This window comes from Salmo trutta, chromosome 30, assembly GCF_901001165.1.
Source record: "Salmo trutta chromosome 30, fSalTru1.1, whole genome shotgun sequence".
In the NCBI taxonomy this organism is placed as follows: Eukaryota; Metazoa; Chordata; class Actinopteri; order Salmoniformes; family Salmonidae; genus Salmo; species Salmo trutta.
Window position 1 is genome coordinate 31,851,383 of NC_042986.1, and position 16,340 is coordinate 31,867,722.

General features: G+C 42.9%; 1 protein-coding gene across 1 annotated transcript in view; it reads right to left on the reverse strand.

Moving 5' to 3' along the window:
• b4galt5 (UDP-Gal:betaGlcNAc beta 1,4- galactosyltransferase, polypeptide 5) overlaps nt 1–16,340 on the reverse strand; it is a 54,811-nt gene that overhangs the window by 1,345 nt on the left and 37,126 nt on the right. The window contains exons 2-7 of the mRNA XM_029723870.1: nt 10,105–10,224; nt 3,949–4,062; nt 3,151–3,278; nt 1,968–2,084; nt 907–1,094; nt 608–730 (exon numbers count right to left, since the gene is read on the reverse strand). Coding sequence (XP_029579730.1) covers nt 608–730; nt 907–1,094; nt 1,968–2,084; nt 3,151–3,278; nt 3,949–4,062; nt 10,105–10,224 — 790 coding nt within the window. The remainder of the gene's footprint in view (nt 1–607; nt 731–906; nt 1,095–1,967; nt 2,085–3,150; nt 3,279–3,948; nt 4,063–10,104; nt 10,225–16,340) is intronic.

A 16,340-nucleotide genomic window follows, 5' to 3' on the forward strand; every position in this document is an offset into this window, starting at 1 on the left:
TCTCACTACACAAAACATTTCTAAGTTGTCCCAAATGTCAAATTTAGAAGATTAAGGTTTTGGATAGGGTTAAACATTAAGTTTAGGCACTCCTTTTGAATGGTTAAGGTAAAGGCAGTGGAATTCAAACTTTCTGGGGACCCACTTTTTCTCCCAAGAATTTCTTGCGACCCCAACCCACCTCAAATCTAATGACACAACCTTCATTTTTATTTTGTCAATTTCGATTTTTACATCAACAAATAACCTTCAATTCATAGCATTTTTATCTCTTATCAAAATGAAAAGAAACCAATACATACATTTACTCAATAACATTGTATCTTTCTCAAAAACGTATTTAAATTGTCTCATACAATATGTACTGTGACCCCACTGAAGTTCTCCCACGACCCCACTAGGGTTCGTAACCCCGACTTTGAATTGCAGTGGGTTAAAGTTTGGGATAGGATTAAACAATGTCAACACTATCAACAGCCTCGCACTGTAAACCTGTCACAGGGGACATGGTGTGTGTATGGAGGTGTGTTGTCTATGTTCTGTATGAGTACAGGAAGTAATAAAAGGGAGGAGTGAAGCGTGTGGTTATGGAGGGCGTTCTCCTCACCTGTTCCAAAGGTCGTCGTCCTCTCCTCCCCAGCCCCAGAATGCATTGGGAAAGCCATTGATCTTGGTGAACTGTTCCACTGTTAGACCACTGACGCCACCAAAGAACTCATTGTACGGAAGCCTAGAGGACACACACACACACACACAGTTAGCATTAAACACACATATCTAAGAAATAGTTAGGAGAAACCTGGACAACTACAACTAATGGAAAAATAAAGTGTGTATTAGCACATGCATGCGTGCGCGCACGTGACAATACACACACGCGCGTCTGAAAGTTTGAGAGAGACTCACATGTAGGAGTACTTGTTGAGTTTGACAGCAAAGTGGCGAGGCATGTCTCCACAGCCGTAGTAGTTCCTGTCGTTCTCCAGCATGTGGTCTACATCGTGGAACACCATACAGTCCCAGTCCAGGTCCCGCATAGCCTCCCGGAAGCCCACGTTAAACAACATGGCCCTATTGAAGGGCTCACTACCAACCTAGGAGGAGAGAAAGGGAGGGAGGAATGGTCCGAGGGAGGGAGGGTGGGAGGAGAGAAAGAGGTTATCCAGTGAGCCACACATACCCAAGCAGTTCTGTGGTTATCCAGTGAGCCACACATACCCAAGCAGTTCTGTGGTTATCCAGTGAGCCACACATACCCAAGCAGTTCTGTGGTTATCCAGTGAGCCACACATACCCAAGCAGTTCTGTGGTTATCCAGTGAGCCACACATACCCAAGCAGTTCTGTGGTTATCCAGTGAGCCACACATACCCAAGCAGTTCTGTGGTTATCCAGTGAGCCACACATACCCAAGCAGTTCTGTGGTTATCCAGTGAGCCACACATACCCACGCAGTTCTCTGGTTATCCAGTGAGCCACACATACCCAAGCAGTTCTGTGGTTATCCAGTGAGCCCCACATACCCAAGCAGTTCTGTGGTTATCCAGTGAGCCACACATACCCAAGCAGTTCTGTGGTTATCCAGTGAGCCACACATACCCAAGCAGTTCTGCGGTTATCCAGTGAGCCACACATACCCAAGCAGTTCTGCGGTTACCCAGTGAGCCACACATACCCAAGCAGTTCTCTGGTTATCCAGTGAGCCACACATACCAAAGCAGTTCTGCGGTTATCCAGTGAGCCACACATACCCAAGCAGTTCTGCGGTTATCCAGTGAGCCACACATACCCAAGCAGTTCTCTGGTTATCCAGTGAGCCACACATACCCAAGCAGTTCTGCGGTTATCCAGTGAGCCACACATACCAAAGCAGTTCTGTGGTTATCCAGTGAGCCACACATACCCAAGCAGTTCTGTGGTTATCCAGTGAGCCACACATAGCCAAGCAGTGTGTGCGTGCGTGTTTACCTGCTCTACAACATAGAAGGCGAACTGTAGCCTCTGTCTCTGTAGTGCTGGTATCAGGTGTCTGAGCAAGATGGGCAGGTGCTCATGGCGGTTTCGGAATGGGACCAGTATCGCCACCTAGGGATAGGGAGGGGAACAACATTATTACACATCAGATATGGCACAACCACTAAAGAAGTAAGGAAGAAGGTATTTAAGTATTTCAACAGGCCTTTCAAAAATATAAATTTCACACAATCAGATATGGCATCCATTGATCATAGCATGGGGATAGGTGGATTGAAGGTCACTCTGGAGGGCCAACTAAATGCTTTCCCTGGTTTTGGTTTTTAGAAGAGTCATCTTAGTAGCAGCAGAAGCTTTAAAGAGATTCTCCAGTACTTTTGTATACTTCTTAGCCAGTAGTTCTGAAAGAAGTGCTCACAAGCCAAAAGTGGTCCCAGTAAATTGTGTACTTGTGCAGAGATGTGCACCACGTCATTGCTCTCTTTCTCACTCTGCTGTGTGTGCATCTTGTTAGCTGTCACTCAAATGGCAAGGGGCTGAAGCTCATTGGCTAGAACTCAAATTGCTAGAGGGCTGGCCCACGTGGGGGAACTTGTAGGGAAAATGGCGCAGCACAGGTTCCAGAAAAACAGTCACTTTCAAACTAGGGTTACGTGGCTAAGTGAGGTAAGACCGTAATTATTCTCAGAGATGATGCATGTATGAACTACACATTGACACATCCAGCCCAAAGCAGGAGGTTTTAAAAAAGACTTAGTAATTGCCAAAGTTCCAGAACATGTCTTTAGGTTTCCTTTGAGTCTGAGTAGGGAAATGGAGATGTCAACCATCAAACCCCCTCTGGCTTGGAGTGTTGTTTCCTCTGTCAATCAGCTGTCTTCCTGCAGAAACAGTGTCTGGTTCACACACATCTAGCTGCTCTGTTTGTCTGCCTTCATTTCCGTGAGAAGAAGCTAGACATGGGAGGAACCTGGCTGCACACTCTTGAAGTGCAAGACATATTTCCAGTTCAATTTTAAAAGACTAATAACTACATTATCCAGGGCTGATGCATTGATCCAGAGAGGACTGTACAGTACAGTGCCTCCATCAGAGTCCTATACAGGCTACATGCATGTGCAGTATGACAGTGCTATTGTGGTGTGTGTGTGCTGGACTGCGCCAATCACTAACTCACCTTCCAGCGTGGGACACAGTCCCTTGGCTTCCAGTAGCCCCCCAGGGTCATGGTAGGCTCAGCATTCAACAGAAACCTCTCCACATCCTCCAGAGCCATTTCACTCATATTCACCTCCAGCCTCCCCTCTGAGTGAGTGAGTGAGTGAGTGAGTGAGTGAGTGAGTGAGTGAGAGAGAGAGAGAGAGGGGTCAACACTCAATGAACAGGCCAGCACTCAACCATACATACACTTGTAATAATAAATAAACTGACATTCAAGAACTGAGGTAACAGTCTTTCACTTAACTAGCTAGGGGAGCACAGAGCCCAGAATAGAACTCTATAGGCATAAAATACCAATCTCATTGTGAAGTGAACTCTTTGAAAGTAGTGCTTGAAATAAATCAAACCTGTTTACACGGTGACTAGCTAATGGTTTAAGGCCAATATTCTAGAGTGAGTGAGTGAGTGAGTGAGTGAGTGAGTGAGTGAGTGAGTGAGTGTGAGTGTGTGTGTGAGTGTGTGTGTGGTTTTACCGTCCTTGTGGGGAACAGAAGTGCTCACAAGGATAATAAAACAAGGAAACAAGTGAGGACATTTTGCCGGTCCCCACAAGGAAAAAGGATATTGTAGGCTTAGGTTTACAATAGGGTTAGAATTAAGGGTTAGGTTTAAGGTTAGGGATTTGGGCTTAAGGTTAGAAAATCTGATTTTTAAATGGGAATCAATCGTTTGGTCCCCACAAGGATAGTAAAACAAACGTGTGTATGTGTGTGTGTGTGTGTGTGTGTGTGTGTGTGTGTGTGTGTGTACTCACTCATGGAGGGCAGTCTCTCTGGGCAGATCTGTGAGGACAAATAGGTGAAGCTGTCGGGGAGGTATGTGGTGGGCGGCACATCACTCTCACTCAGGTTGAAGTCATAGGCATAATCTGGTCCCAGACAGAAGGAGAAATCAATGGCCTAACCTAAACACATTTCCACTACTGCCAGTATGTCGCTCAGTGTTAATAGTCCGGACACACAGACTGTGTATCAAAATGGCACACTATTCACCTTGCGCTCTGGTCAAAAGAAGTGAACTATAAAAAGGAATAGGGTGCCTAGACGCAGCCAGAGAGAATTCATATTAATTATGACACCGTAGACTACTACTGTAAGCTCCAAAGGTATTGGGTTTTTGCTCTGTACCCCAGCTCTTTGGATTTGAAATTATACAATGACTATGAAGTCAAAGTGCAGACTGTCAGCTTTCATTTGAGGGTATACTCATCCATATCGGGTGAACCGTTTAGAAGTTACACATTTCAAAAACTGTACAGTCTCCCCATTTTAGGGGACCAAAAGCCTTGGGACAAATTCACTTACAGTACCAGTCAAGCGTTTGGACACGGCTACTCATTCTAGGGTTTTTCTTTATTTTAATATTTTATACATTGTAGAATAATAGTGAAGACATCAAAACTATGAAATAACACATATGGAATCATGTAGTAACCAAAACAAAGTGTTAAAATCAAAGTAGATTTTATATTTGAGATTCTTCAAAGTAGCCACCCTTTGCCTTGACGACAGCTTTGCACATTATTGGCCTTCTCTCAACCAGCTTCATGAGGTAGTCACCTGGAATGCATTTCAATTAACATGTGTGCCTTGTTAAAAGTTCATTTGTGGAATTTCTTTCCTTCTTAATGCGTTTGAACCAATCAGTTGTGTTCTGACAAGGTAAGGGTGGTATACAGAAGACAGCCCTATTTGGAAAAAGACCAAGTCCTTATTATGGCAAGAACAGCTCAAATAAGCAAAGAAAAAGTAATGATGGACTGTAATTTAAGACATGAAGGTCAGTCAATCCGGAACTTTGAAAGTTTCTTCAAGTGCAGTCGCTAAAACCATCAAGTGCTATGATGAAACTGTCTCTCATGAGGATCGCCACAGGAAAGGAAGACCCAGAGTTACCTCTGCTGCAGAGGATAAGTTCATTAGAGTTACCAGCTTCAGAAATTTCAGCCCAAATAAATGCTTCAAGTAACAGACACATCTCAACATCAACTGTTCAGAGGAGACTGAGTATCAGGCCTTCATGGTTGAATTGCTGCAAAGAAATCCCTACTGAAGGACACCAATAAGAAGAGACTTGCTTGGGCCAAAAAACACAAGCAATGGACATTAGACCAGTGGAAATCTGTCCTTTGGCCTGATTAGTCCAAATTTGAGAGTTGGTGATCTCTGCATGTCTGCAGGGGTGATGGTGTGGGGGTGCTTTGCTGATGACGCAGTCTGTGATTTATTTAGAATTCAAGGCACACTTAGCATGGCTACCACAGCACTCGGCAGCGATACACCATCCCATCAGGTTTGCGCTTAGTGTGACTATCATTTGTTTTTCAACAGGACAATGACCCAAAACTCATCTCCAGGCTGTGTAAGGGCTATTTGACCAAGAAGGAGAGTGATAGAGTGATGCATCAGATGACCTGGCCTCCACAATCACCCGACCTTAACCCAATTGAGATGGTTTGGGATATGTTGGACCGCAGAGTGAAGGAAAAGCAGCCAACAAGTGCTCAGCATATGTGGGAACTACTACTACTCAAGACTGTTGGAAAAGCATTCCAGGTGAAGCTGGTTGAGTGAATGCAAAGAGTGTGCAAATCTGTTATCAAAGGCAAAGAGTGGCTACTTTGAAAAATATAAAATATATTTTTACTACATGATTCCATATGTGTTATGTGATAGTTTATATGTCTTCACTACTATTCTGCAGTGTAGAAAATAGTAAAAATAAAGAAAAACCCTGGAATGAGTAGGTGTGTCGAAACATTTGACTGGTACTGTATATGTGAATTAAAGTAGTCGAAAGTTTAGTATTTGGTCCCATATTCGCAATGATTACAACAAGCTTCTGACTCTACAAACTTAACCTGTCTGGGCTAGGGGGCAGTATTTTCACGGCCGGATAAAAAAACGTACCCGATTTAAACTGGTTACTACTCTTTCCCAGAAACGAGAATATGCATATTATTAGTAGAGTTGGATAGAAAACACGCTGAAGTTTCTAAAACTGTTTGAATGGTGTCTGAGTATAACAGAATTCATATGGCAGGAAAGAACCTGAGAAGATTCCAAGCAGGAAGTGGCCTGTCTGAGAATTTGTAGTTCTTCTTTCTAGTCCCTTTCAAAACTACAGTGTCTCTGGGGTTACGTAGCACTTTCTAAGGCTTCCATTGGCTCTTTAAAGCCTTCAGAAAGCGGATTGAGGCGTCTCCTGTCTCTAGGCAGAGTATGGTAGATCAGTTTGTCAGTGGTCTGCCTGGTGACTAAGAGATTGGATATGCGCGGTCCCGCGACCATGCTGTTTTTTTCTTTTCCTCTTTGAATGAATACACTATTGTCCGGTTGGAATATTATCTCTATTTTACAATAAAAATAACATAAAAATTGATTTTAAACAGTGTTTGACATGCTTCTAAGTACAGTAAAAGGAACATTTTGAATTTGACTCGAAATGCGCATTACCCTTTGGATAGTGACCTGAACGCACGAACAAAACGGAGGTATTTGGACATAACTATGGATTATTTGGAAGAAAAACAACATTTCTTGTGGAAGTAGCAGTCCTGGGAGTGCATTCTGACGAAGATCAGCAAAGGTAATACTCTTTTTCTAATAGTAATTCTGAGTTTAGTGAGCCCCGAACTTGGCGGGTGTCAAAATAGCTAGCCGTGATGGCTAAGCTATGTACTCAGAATATTGCAAAATGTGCTTTCGCCGAAAAGCTATTTTAAAATCTGACAAAGCGATTGCATAAAGGAGTTCTGTATCTATAATTCTTAAAATAATTGTTATGTATTTTGTCAACGTTTATGATGAGTAATTTAGTAAATTCACCGGAAGTTTTGGGTGGGAATGCATGTTCTGAACATCACATGCCAATGTAAAAAGCTGTTTTTGGATATAAATATGAACTTGATTGAGCAAAACATGCATGTATTGTATAACATAATGTCCTAGGAGTGTCATCTGATGAAGATCAAAGGTTAGTGCTTCATTTAGCTGTGTTTTGGGTTTATGTGACATATATGCTTGCTTGGAAAATGACTGATTATTTGTGGCTATGTACTCTAACATTATCTAATGTTTTGCTTCCGCTGTAAAGCCTTTTTGAAATCGGACAATGTGGTTAGATTAATGAGAGTCTTGTCTTTAAAATGGTGTAAAATAGTCGTATGTTTGCATTTGAGGTTTTGTATTTCGTGCGAACGCTTTTCCACTAGCTGTTGAATAGAGTGGGACGGTGACGTCCCACCTAGCCCATAGAAGTTAATGGATGCATTTGCTGTTTTTTTGTAGTTTTTAGTGGGTAGATCAGCTTTAATATTGCAGATAGATTGTGGGTTCCATCAATTCAATTGTCTGCATTATTTCCAATCCCCATATATATTTGTTTGTAAATATATATTTTGTATATATTTTCCTTTATTATTTTCCCCTAACCCTACCACCCCTCCCCTATTTGGAGTAAACTAATGGACAACAACACTTAGGCTTCTACCTCTAGCTTATACATACATTTTATGGACACAGTATATTTTACAATAGTAGGGGTTGGGCCTGTTTGTTTTTAGTCCCACCCTTCAGCTCCCCTCAACCCCTCCAATTTATCTCTGAACACCATCCAGTTTTGGATGCCATATACATTTGCCATATCCCTTTCAACTGTGCTGTTTCACAAAAGTTCTGAACATTTACGTATGTCCCCATTACCAGTAAAACATAATCAAAACCCATTTCTTTCACATACTTGCTGTGCTGTTTCGTTGTTCATTTGTTCAGTCGTTTCATTCTCAACCAGGATATCTACAGAGCGCCGTTTGGGCCTTGGCTACGGAGCGCCGTTTGGGCCTTGGCTACGGAGCGCCGTTTGGGCCTTGATTACGGAGCGCCGTTTGGGCCTTGGCTACGGAGCGCCGTTTGGGCCTTGGCTACGGAGCGCCGTTTGGGCCTTGGCTACGGAGCGCCGTTTGGGCCTTGGCTACGGAGCGCCGTTTGGGCCTTGGCTACGGAGCGCCGTTTGGGCCTTGGCTACGGAGCGCCGTTTGGGCCTTGGCTACGGAGCGCCGTTTGGGCCTTGGCTACGGAGCGCCGTTTGGGCCTTGGCTACGGAGCGCCATTTGGGCCTTGGCTACGGAGCGCCGTTTGGGCCTTGGCTACGGAGCGCCGTTTGGGCCTTGGCTACGGAGCGCCGTTTGGGCCTTGGCGTGTCAAAAAATATACTATTTAACGTGTCAATTAAGCTTTTGGACCAATCAGGACCTGAATATGACTGCACATAATAATTTAACGCATTTATTAACTTTTTACGTAGTTATTACACTATCACTCGTATTTCATACATGTCACAAAGATTCATCGATACGTATGCTCTATGATGCTGGTAAAGCTGTCTCGCCCACCTACAGTGCTGGTCATAAAAAAAGCTAGTTAGCTCATGGATGCAAACAATGTTCTTCCCCAAAAACATAGCAAAGTGAAAAATAGTTTCAGTAACTATAGTTAGCTAGTTAACTATATACTGTAGCTAGGTGTCATCTAAAATAACCCTACATTTATAAGACACTTCTTATTTGATTAATAGTGGTCGGACCCATCTTTGTGAAGCAAGCCACAATAAGGATTAGCAACAACAGTGGACTATGCAGTTATCCTTCAAAATAAAAGTATGGCATAATTCTACTATTTGTATTCATTTGCATCACTGTCAATGACACAAATTTTGAAGGCAAACCGCAAATTAGACTCTTGTTCCTAATCCTTATTGTGGCTAGCTTCACAACACATAGTCCGGCCGAGCCTCACTAGCAAGATGAAGCTAGCTAGCTGCTTATAATGTTAGCTTTGGGCAACAGGGTTAAGTAGCTGCCTAGCTATTTATTTTCATGAACTTAAGTTCAATTTCAATAGGCGAACAACAAGTGGCAACCTAGCTAATCACAAGGATTACAAAATCGTTGCTAAGAATAATGAAAATGACTGCAGTTTCTACTGGTCATTGTTTTCAGGCTGGTTGTATTGGTGCTAGCTAGGTACCAAGCTAAAGCTAGCTACCCCAGAAGTTGCGGTCTAACAAATTATGCTATATTACCAACGCGGTATTGAAAACACATTGTTCGTGGCTGGTGTTTGCAGACTTTTTTGTACAGCTTTGACAGTGCTACTGTATCTGATTTAACACGCAAAGACCCAAACGGCATTCCATAGTATGTATGTCGTGAAGCTAATCGCAGTGACGCCATTACTGTGCAACTACGATAGGGCAACATCTGAAAAATAGCGCACTTCGTAGTGTGTACCGGTGCTCGACCAGTCTGTGAAAGCCAACGTCACCCACGACAGAGTACGGATGATTGTCAAGGGCAATGAATTCCATTATCTTGGCTTTAATGGATTTCGCCTTTGAGTTGTCTCGCTGAAATGTTCTTACTCTTTCAAATGACTGCTCGACTTGTTGACTGCTCGATCCACACAGCAGATATTCTGGGCTAGGTTAGGAATGTTGTGTTGCACGTGTAGCACAACATTTTATGTGGCGTCATTACGTCATGTACCTACGTTATATAGGTATGCACGTCAGCTTTGACATTGGTTTTGCACATTGGCGTTAAACTAGACATCAGCCGATACTAATGTTGGTATTTTTAGCTAATATCGTCCGATTCCGATATGTTCACCGATATATCATGCATCCCTACTCCTATGTTATTGTAATGGTGAGAGGTTATCATGTGTTATGGGTATGATATTGGTGTGTCTAACTGTCTCACTCATAATTTTTCACAATTCATACAGGACTATTCGTAATCATGGTAGCATCCACATTAATGTAGAAGTGTTGAGAAACATATTATATCGAGAACCTGTGTTGGCAGTGACTTGTGCCCTAACATAAAGAACCTGTGTTAGCTGTGTCTTACCTGTCCCATTGATATTGTAACCACCTCTGACCACCTGCTCTAGAACCTGAACACCGATATTCTTCACGTTGTCCTTGATGTGAATCCCTGTGGCCTGCACCATAAACAGGTACTCATTTACTACAGAGAGAGAAAGAGGGAGGGAGGGAGGGGAGAGAAACATTAGTTCATTGATACAGTCATACTGGCCTGCTCTGTCAAAATGACCTGCAATTTGGTACATTTTCTGCCAAAAAAAGATTGAGAAGGAGACATTTAGAAACCACACCACTAACAGGAAGGATGAACTACTAGTGTGAACTACAATGCAGAAAACAGACACTGCTAACTCTGTCAGGGAACTGTAACATCAGTATACAATCCAACATTGAATGAGCAATCATTTTCATAAGGGTTGTATTCAGACTGGAATGTTTATTTCCGATCCTGCATGGATGTGTCTAATATAAACACCTGAAACTAACCCAAATGAAAATAGGGAAACCCAGTGAGGATGCACCATAAAAAGACTATCATCCAAAGGCAGAACTCCTATATGGTACGTAAATATAAGGCCAGAGCTCTCTCTCCCCCTCTCCTGATTTAAACTTAGATATGTGATTTTGCTTGTTGTGTCAAATTGGATCAAGCCCATTTCAAGCTTGTCAAAAAAATTAAAAATAGATATATAAGAATGTTTAGGAAGGTTAGATGCTGAACTCCTTGATCCTGCTTCGTAGTATACCGTACCCCTCTGGTCTGTTCTGACCCTAACTGATTATCTGCGTTGTGTCTTTACGAGGGGATTCCCCCAAACACAAAGGGTCTCTGCTGAAGCAGCTGTCAGAGAAGAATGCTAATATGGAGTGAGACAGAGAGAGGGATGGGAAGAGAGTGAAAGAACATATATCTCATTTAAAATGGCAAGAAAGAGCGACAGAGAAAGAGGGCGAGAGAGAGAGAGAGCGCATTTCCCGGGCATGCGTCTCAAAACCAAATGTTACCTGGCTCACCACTCCCCCCTGGACTTGAACAGCCTTTTTCGATCAGGTCCACCTATACAAGGCAGCAATCCCAACTTTTACTAGGACCCTAAAGGACTTCACCCTCAACCGTAGCCCCAACACCTCACCTAGGAGCAACGGACACCCCGCCCAGACCAGCGAGACATCCTCCCCGAACTCCGAGACCCCCCAAGGACCTGCACCAAGAGGATCCACACCAAGTGGTCCTACAGCCAGACCACAGCACCACCAGACACATCCCCACCCCAACCAGTCAACCTATCCCCAAACAAACCCTAGCAACACCCTTTATAGACCCCCCCAGATCAGTCTTAACCCCCTTCTGCCCCCCCCCGCAGCAAGGACCTCAACATGACAGACACACATATGCCCAGGCCATGAACAGAGCAACAGGCCCAACCCCCACTAATACATCCACCCAATCCCCATCCTGCAACATAATAGGTATGTATCAGATGCTCAACATGCTCTGCTCACACCTACTGTAATGGTAAGAGCCTAAACCACAAGAAAACACTAGACACTATGGAACACAAAGCTTTTACTACCTGGAATATACAGGGTCTGAGGTAATCTGCTATTGGCCTAAAGAGCAGGAACCCAGACTTTGTCCCCCCAAAATGTCATAAAGACATTGTAATCCTACAAGAAACATGGTATAGAGACGGACCCACTGGTTGCCCTCTAAGTTACAGAGAGCTGGTAGTCCCATCCAAACTAGAAAAAATACCAGGTGTGAAACAGGGAAGAGAGGTATGCTAATTTGGTATAAAGCAGACCTACCCCACTCTATTAAATGAGTCAAAACAGGAACATTTTACATCTGACTAGAAATTAATAAGGAAATTGTCTCAGAGAAAAATGTCTTCATGTGTGCTACCTAAACTCAACAAAAAAAAGAAACTTCCCTTTTTCAGGACCCTGTCTTTCAAAGATAATTCATAAAAATCCAAATAACTTCACAGAATGAACAGAATGTTCAATGAACCATAAACAAGTAATGAACATGCACCTGTGGAACGGTCGCGTTAAGACACTAACAGCTTACAGACCGTAGGCAATTAAGGTCATAGTTATGAAAACTTAGGACACTAAAGAGGCCTTTCGACTGACTCTGAAAAACACCAAAAGAAAGATGCCCAGGGTCCCTGCTCATCTGCGTGAACGTGCCTTAGGCATGCTGCAAGGAGGAATGAGGACTGCAGATGTGGCCAGGGCAATACATTGCAATGACATCCACAATAGGCTGAGAGAGGCTGGACTGAGGGCTTGTAGGCCTGTTGTAAGGCAGGTCCTCACCAGACATCACCGGCAACAACGTCGCCTATGGGCACAAACCTCACTAGACTAAACAGGACTGGCAAAAAGTGCCCTTCACTGATGAGTCACGGTTTTGTCTTGATGGTGATGGTCGGATTCGCATTTATCGTCGAAGGAATGAGCGTTACACCGAGGCCTGTACTCTGGAGCGGGATCAATTTGGAGGTGGAGGGTCCGTCATGGTCTGGGGCTTTGTTTCACAACGTCATCGGACTGAGCTTGTTGTCATTGTAGGCAATCTCAACGCTGTGCGTTACAGGGAAGACATCCTCCTCCCTCACGTGGTACACATGCTGCAGGCTCATCCTGACATGACCCTCCAGCATGACAATGCCACCAGCCATACTGCTCGTTCTGTGTGTGATTTCCTGCAAGCCAGGTAGGTCAGTGTTCTGCCATGGCCAGCGAAGAGCCCGGATCTCAATCCCATTGAACACATCTGGGACCTGTTGGATCGGAGGGTGAGGGCCATTCCCCCCAGAAATGTCAGGGAACTTGCAGGTGCCTTGGTGGAAGAGTGGGGTAATATCTCACAGCAAGACCTGGCAAATCTGGTGCAGTACATCAGGAGATGCACTGCAGTACTTAATGCAGCTGGTGGCCACACCAGATACTTACTGTTACTTTTGATTTTGACCCCCCCTTTGTTCAGGAACACATTATTCAATTTATGTTAATCAAATGTCTGTGGAACTTGTTTAGTTTATGTCTCAGTTGTTGAATCTTGTTATGTTCATAAAAATATTTACACATTTAGTTTGCTGAAAATAAATGCAGTTGACAGAGGATGTTTCTTTTTTTGCTGAGTTTATATACCCCCAATAGAATCCCCATACTTTAACGATGACACCTTCTCCATCCTAGAGGGGGAGATCAACAATTTCCAGGCCCAGGGACATGTACTAGTCTGGCAATCTAAATGCCAGAACTGGACAAGAACCTGACACTCTTAGCACGTCCTCCCAAATATGCCCCCTTAGACACAACTATGACAAAACAACCAACAAAAACGGGTCACAACAACTACAGTTTGTCTCACGCTGGGTCTGTACATAGTCAAATGGTAGGCGTCGAGGGGATTCTTACAGTAGGTACACCTACAGCTCATCTCTTGGCAGTAGTACTGTAGATTACTTTATCACTGACCTCAACTCAGATACTCTCAGTGCGTCCAGTCAGCCCACTGAAACCTTTATCAGATCACAGCAAAATCCCACTCAACTTCAGTAATACTCAAATCATGAGGCATCAAAGCCAAAGGAACTGCATAATATTAAGAAAAGAAAAAACAAATTCAATCCCTTCTAGACAACTTCCTGGACAAAACGTTTCACTTAATAGCGAAGGTGTAAACTTGGCAGTAGAAATCCTAGATCGTATATTTGATTTTTCAGCTTCCTTATCAAATAAAAAAATGTCAAGCAGACAACTTAAGAAAATTAACAACAATAAATGGTTTGATGAAGATGCAAAAACCTAAGAAAACCTGAGGCTACGCCTTCACGATGGTAAATCACAAACAATACAGAAACACACTACGGAAAAAGTAACAGCGCATCAGAAATCAGCTCAATGTAACTGAAGAACTCATAGAATGTAAAATACAAACCCTCCAACCACAAAATGCCTGTGGTGTTGATGGTATCCTAAATGAAATGGTTAAATATCCAGACCACAAAATCCAGTTGACTACACTTAAACTTTTTAACATCCTCAGCTCTGGCATCTTCACCAATAGTATTTGGAACCAAGGACTGATCACCCCAATCCACAAAAGTGGAGACAAATTTGACTCCAATAACTACCGTGGGATTTGTGTCAACAGCAATATTGGGAAAATCATCTGCATTATCATTAAAAGCAAACGTGTACATTTCCTCAGTGAAAACCGTGTAGAGGAAATTTCAAAATCGGCTTTTTACCAAATTACGGTATGACAGTACACGTGTTCACCCTACACACCCTAATTGACAAACAAACAAACAAACCAAAACACAGGCAAAATCTAATCATGCTTTGTTGATTTCAAAAATGCTTTTGACTCAATTTGGAAAGCAGTGTTGGGGGAAAAACATACAATATTATAAAATCCATGTATACAACCAACAAGTGTTTGGTTAAAATTGGCTCTGGCCTTAACACGTACATTTCTTTCCACAGGGCCGTGGAGTGAGACAGGGATGCAGCTTAAGCCCCACCCTCTTCAACACATATCAACGAATTGGCGAAGGCACTAAAACAAATCTGCAGCACCCCGCCTCACCCTACTAGAATCTGAAGTCAAATGTCTACTGTTTTCTGATGATCTGGTGCTTCTGTCCCCAACCAAAAAGGGCCTACAGCAGCACCTAGATCTTCTGCACAGATTGTCAGACCTGGGCCCTGACAGTAAATCTCAGTAAGACCAAAAAAAGTCCAGTTGCCAGGACCACAAATACAAATTCCATCTAGACACAATTGCCCTAGAGCACACAAAAAATGACACGTACCTCAGCCTAAACATCAGCGCCACAGGTAACTTCCACAAAGTTGTGAACGATCTGACAGACAAGGCAAGAAGGGCCTTCTATGCCATCAAAAGGAACATCAAATTTGACATACCAAAATTAGGAACAGGCTAAAAATACAACCATAAAAGGGCAATAGAACCCATTCTCCTTCATGGTTGTGAGGTCTACGAACCAAACAGGAATTCACAAAATGGGACAAACACCAAATTAAGACTCTGCATGCAGAATTCTGCATGCATTATTTGGTGATTCACGTTTCACCCAGAGGATATTTTTGCAGAGCAGAAATAGGCTGATAACCGCTAATTATCAAAATCCAGAAAAGAGCAGTTCAATTCTACAACCACCTAAAAAAATAAGTGATTCCCAAACCTTCCATAACAAAGCCATCACCTACAGAGAGATGAACCTGGAGAAGAGTCCCCTAAGCAAGCTGGTCCTGGGGCTCTGTTCACAAACAGAGCCCTAGGACAGCAATACAATTAGACCCAACCAAATCATGAGAAAACAAAAAGATAATTACTTGACACATTGGAAAGAATTTACAAAACAGAGCAAACTAGAATGCTATATTTGGCCCTAAACAGAGAGTACACAGTGGCAGAATACCTGACCACTGTGACTGACCTAAAACTAAGGAAAGCTTTAACAGACTCAGTGAGCATAGCCTTGCTATTGAGAAAGGCCGCCTTAGCCTGCCTTCTTTTGAGAGCCAGGTCTGCGTATGTGCACACTGCCCACAAAATCCAGAAAAGAGAAAAAAAGGAAAAAAAGAAACCGAAACAATGATCAGGGGACAGACAAATCTCCAGCCACGATCACCACGACGACAGACTCACAAGGCTGCACTTGATATCAAGGAGGAAGATCAAAAATAAACACCAAACTTTCTATGCAGATCTGACCTCCATTTCTGCCGTCTGTCCAATAAGAACATCTTATACTGATGGCCCCTCCCATTCTGTCCAATAGGATTATTTTATACTGAGATATGGCCCCTGCCCACCCTTCTGCCATCACTGGCTCTTGCCTAGTTCCTAACCTCCTGTGAAATGTATGACCATAGAGACACGTATTTCCCTCAGATTACACAGACCCACAAATAATTCGAAAGCATATCCAATTTTGATAAACTCCCATATGTATTGGGTGAAATACCACAGGTTGTAATCACAGCAATTTCTGTTGCCACAAGAAAAAGGCAACCAGTGCAGAACAAACACCATTGTAAATACAACCCATATTTATGTTCATTTATTTTCCCTTTTCTACATCGTTACAACACTGTATATAGACATAATATCACATTTAAAATGTCTCTTTTCCTTTGAAACTTTTGAGTGTAGTGTTTACGGTAATTTAAAAAAAAATGGTTTATTTATCTGTTTTACTTGCTTTAGGA